The 5,243-nt window shown below is 25.1% G+C and overlaps 1 protein-coding gene across 1 annotated transcript; it reads right to left on the reverse strand.

Annotated features, from left to right (window-relative positions):
• Positions 1–534: 534 nt before the first annotated feature.
• On the reverse strand, positions 535–2,027 carry LOC124931234 (probable protein phosphatase 2C 73). Its single transcript, XM_047471659.1, has 4 exons — positions 1,906–2,027; positions 1,579–1,783; positions 836–1,495; positions 535–756 (listed from the first exon to the last, which is right to left on the reverse strand). Exons 2-4 carry the CDS (start codon positions 1,777–1,779, stop codon positions 535–537), a joined length of 1,083 nt encoding a protein of 360 aa, XP_047327615.1. The 5' UTR covers positions 1,780–1,783; positions 1,906–2,027.
• Positions 2,028–5,243: the final 3,216 nt, after the last annotated feature.

A 5,243-nucleotide genomic window follows, 5' to 3' on the forward strand; every position in this document is an offset into this window, starting at 1 on the left:
CTTAAATAAATTCACACAAATATACAAATTAATAAAAAATAGCTTGACTCAATTATCAATAATTAAATATATATATATATATATATATATATATATATATATATATATATATATAATATAGTTCAACAACAATCTCTATTTTAAAAAAAACAAATACTATATTTTATTATTAAATTCTGTATTTATCTATTTAGTTTCAATTTAAGGAACCTTAATTCTTAGTTAAAACTTTTTGAGATGTATTTTACTTTATCATCTAATCAATTTGTGTTTTGTCTAACTATTTATCATTTTTTGTATATAGATTTTTGTTAGGCAATATATTTTTTATTTTCAGTATACCTTTTCCTAATATATATTTTCTTGTGGAACAAAAAATATAAAACTAATTTAAAATAAAATAAACTAAATAATTTGTAAATGTTAAACATGTAATAAAAATAATAATATGATTTGACATTTTATAATTATTAATTACCCTAATATTGAATATTGTTATTATTTAATATATAATATTTATAAAAAGCTTAATACTTAGACAGGATGAACTAAATGAGAAGACAAAGTAGAAATCGCAGAAGTAGAAGAAGAATGAAGGAAAACGCAAATCGCAGAAATATCATCCACCGCAAACCCTCTCCTCTTGCGTTTCCACGCGTTCGCCGCAAATTTCGTCAAACGCTTCGCCGCCTTAGACTTATCCGCCGTCGAAGATACAATCTCCACCGCTTCTTGATTCGAAACAACATCCCAAACCTTAACAAAAACAAAAAAACAATCATAAACATTAACTAAACAATGAAAAAATCAAAAGATTGTTAATTTAATTACTAACCCCATCTGTAGCAAGAATGATAAACTGATCATTAATAGTAATCCTTCTTTGTATAACTTGAGGTAATGAAATAAGTCCAAATTCTTTAATAGAGAAATCGCCAAACGCTCTAGACATAGCTAATCCCGGCGATTCAATATCCGGTCGCCATACACGATGAACACCCGGTTCATCATCTAAACAGAAAACTCGTCCATTACATTCAATTATCCTCTCTGTTTCCTCTATAAGATGTGGTTTAAAATCGAGGGTAAGTTGAACGCCGATCAATCTCCCGTCGTCTGATATTGATCCTAAAACTGCCCGTGAATCGCCAACGTTTGCGATGAATATCTCTTCACCTTGTCTTACAATTGTAAGTCCGGTTGTTCCACTGTTGAAAGTATCTATTTTCTTGTGTGATTTAAGGTCTAGATCTATGGCCGCGAATGTTTTTATGTAGGATTGTTTCCATATGTTGAAATTACAAACCCTTTTCTCTGAATCATCAATTGAAGAAGATAAAGAAGATGACTCGGCTGCTAATGTTTCTTGCCAATTGGATAATAATGATAAAGCTATCGTCTTTTTCACTCTCTTTGCCACATAGTGACCCCATGGACCATGCCCATCAAAAATCCCACAAAATATTCTATCATCTTCTTCTCCACAGCCAAATCCCTGTAAATATATAAACCAAACAGTGTTCATAACTTCATAGTCAAAGTTTTAAACAAAACAAGGTCTGAGAGTAAGAGACCTACCTCCCAAACAATGCAGCTATCTTGATTAACACCCTTTTCGCCTCTTCTAGAGAAAACAGATGTAAAATTATTTGACCCTTCAACGCTAACAAAGCCAGAAGTCTCCAAAATCAACTCGCCGGCGCCGGCGCCGTGACTCTGGGCTTTCTTCATCGATAAAGATGTGGCTAATCCATTGAACATAGATGAAAAGTGACCCATCTCTCTGCTTCAGTTACAGACAAACAGAAAGATTGAAATTTTCTTACTAAAAAACACACTTTTGATTTATACCCATATTTTTGAATACTAAAAAAGTGATTTGGAAAAAGGGGAAGTGGGTAGAACCTTGATTATTTTCCGGCGAATTTGAGTCGGAGATACTATGCCGGTGCCGGTGCCGGAGAAGATGAAAAGGAAACCGATGATTCAAGTGGGGGAACTATTGTATTTATATACACAAAGATGGGAGAGAAATAGATCGTATTTGTGCTTAAAAAAACGTGACTTTTTAATCTAGTAATCGTTAACGTTAACGTGTAATATTTTCAATTACTGTTTTCTCCTTGTTAACTGTTCGCTTTACCAATAAGTCTAAGCTTAAAAGCAAGGGTAGTTTTGTAAAGATACTGTTTAATGACAATCATAATCATTTTTAAAATCATCCAAAATAGGTTAAATTTAATTATTATTATTACAATCCAAAAAAAAAAATCTAGATTTGAATTATGATTCAATGTATTAGTTATTATAATTTTTATGTATATTTAGTTTTACCTTTACAAAAAACACATGATGTTTTTTTTAATTAGTGTGATTAGTTAAGTTAATAATTAAATATAAAAAGAAAGTAAGATTAGAACTCAAAACAAAGCTTAAAGTTTGCTTAATTTTGAGAATAAACATGTTTCTTAAATTTTGGATAATGAATGATAAGTAGATATGTAAAAAATAAATTGAAGGAACATAAATATGTATTTGGATAATACTAACTCTCTATTTAAATATATAAATCTTTCAATTGTACTATTTTTATTTAGTTATTTAGACTTTATAATAAAATATTATTTTATGACCGAGTACGTTTGCTTCTTAAATGAACATGACAGTTATCTCAATACTATCATCATAATAAAATATTTACAAGATATATATAAACAAGTTTTATTTAAACAAAAGTCAAGAGGAGTTTATCTCATACCCTTTTCTTGTTTTGATTAATGTTATAAGATAAAAATATAGGCAATTCTTTTAATTATTATTATTTTTATTGGTTAAAAGTAGGTATTATTCAAAATGCATCACATCATACTGATCCAAAATACTTATAAAATATCCTTATTAAAAAATAATATTTTATTATTATATACTAATACCATTTTTTTTTTCCTATATACTCAGATATATTAAGAACCAATTATTAGCATTAATAATTACTTAAGTAATTAAGGTAATTAACTTATAAGTCTAGACTTGTTTATTTGGAAAGAGGTTAGGTAAAAAAAATTATGTGGACAACATTGTATGTTATTAATTAATTAATTAATAATCATATACTTAATGCCCAAAATTAACTATGATTAATGTTAGGTTAATTGTGTCATTACTTTAATCATGTCAACACATATCAACCGTATCCTACTTTTTAATTAATTTATTATTTTTTTAATAATAAATTGAAATCATATTCCAACAAAAGCTAACCCTGATCAATAAACTAAAAGAATTAGATTCACAAGCTGATGTGGGATTTGCTTTGACCAGTGAATAAAAAATATATATTAATAAATTGTAATATACTGAAATTTACATATACATGATTATTTTAATTTGTCTTACAAATAATTATATTAATATAAAATTATAAACTGAATTTGTATTCGTAGAGTTGAATATTTATATTATAATTGCCATAATTATTTGTTGAGATACAAATTTGTATAGAGAGTCAACTTTTAATGACATTATTTGAGGCTTCAATTTTAATATTTATAACCATTAGAAGGTTTTTTTTTACCGAATTTCAGTCATCTATATTTTATATAAAGAAACACGTATTTCTTCTTTATTCATCGTTTGCGAGTGATTTATTTAACAAAAAGAGATATGGTTAAAATATTAAAGTTAGTACGTCAAATTATCAAATTCAAAGTTCGCGTTCAATAGAAAATAGTTTCAATTCTATTCACAAATAATAATTAGACCTATTATAATTTGTTTTGATATCATTACATGTGAGCAAATATTATAAATGCTAGAAGATGAGTAAGAAAAATAAAAAGTGAAAAGTATTATAAGGAATATTCATATTAGTTGTAGAAATAATTTAGTCTATTAATATTGAATATGTATTCAAATAAGAAAATATTGATTTTTAATATTCAAATAAGAAATGTAATATACTAAAGTTTTTTTAGATGATTATATCTATAAAATCAAAGGGTCCAAAAATAATAGTACTAAATAAATTATACATTAGGTAGAACTTGATTTTCCTGATAAGAACATTTAAGTGTATAATAATAGTTCTCATATAGTAAGCCATAAATGTCCCTAAGAATTGGCAAAGCCCAATTTGTATACAAATTGACAAAAATGGAATAAAGCTGACCTTTTTTGGCCTAACAATAAATAATGCTTGTTCAATCTAAAGTCAATAATGCTACATTTGTTTAGTTAAGTTTGGAATTATAATCTATTTCAATTGAACAAATATATATTTCCATTCATTCGTGTGTTTGAAAGACTTATTAAAAATGTAATTATTGACAAATTAAGAAAATTGGGTGAAATAATTTTGTAGAACAGGCATGCAAGGATGATCATTCTGTATTTTTTTATTATATATTGGCATAAGTATATATATATATATACTTATATATATATACTTATATATATATACTTTTATATATATATATATATATATATACTTTTATATATATATATATATATATATATATATATATATATATATGAGTAATGATACATACAACACCCTTAACTTTTACATTAACTTTTACATAGCTCTTATCTCATTTAAAAAGATTTTGAAAAGAAAGAGAAAATATATTTAAAAAAAATATATATCATTACTCTATATATATATATATATATATGTGAATTTAAATAAAATTGTAATTTCAATTTCAACAAATGAAATCAAACATAATTGGATTTGTAAGATTAAGAGCTTGATTGATTCTGTTATTTTGAAATAAATTTAGGTATTTTTAGAAAGAAAGAAAATTCATAATTTAAATAGTTTCATATTGCTGTTACTTATGGAGAAATTATTTGGGTTGTAAATTAAATTTTACTCCAAATTTACATTTTTGATTTCACATTTAGGATTTTATTTTATTTATGTCCATAATAATCATAAATCAAACTAATTAATGATTGAATAAGTAATTATTAAAATAATGAATTTATTTGTATAAAAAATCAATATGTCCTCAACATATTCAACAAATTACAAAAAAAAACAAATTCAAGTGTTGATAATTCAAATATGGAATTATTTTAAGCCAATTTGTGGCTTGAATTTGTATTAGGATTTTTCTTATCCACCCTTCAGCATAATAACTTTTTTTATCAACTCATTATTTAGTATCATATATTTTATTATTTTTTAAAAAAAAAATATATGAATTCATTCTTCATTCAAGAGTAATTCATTTAAAAAA

The sequence above is a fragment of the Impatiens glandulifera genome, chromosome 3 (genome assembly GCF_907164915.1).
Source record: "Impatiens glandulifera chromosome 3, dImpGla2.1, whole genome shotgun sequence".
In the NCBI taxonomy this organism is placed as follows: domain Eukaryota; kingdom Viridiplantae; phylum Streptophyta; class Magnoliopsida; order Ericales; family Balsaminaceae; genus Impatiens; species Impatiens glandulifera.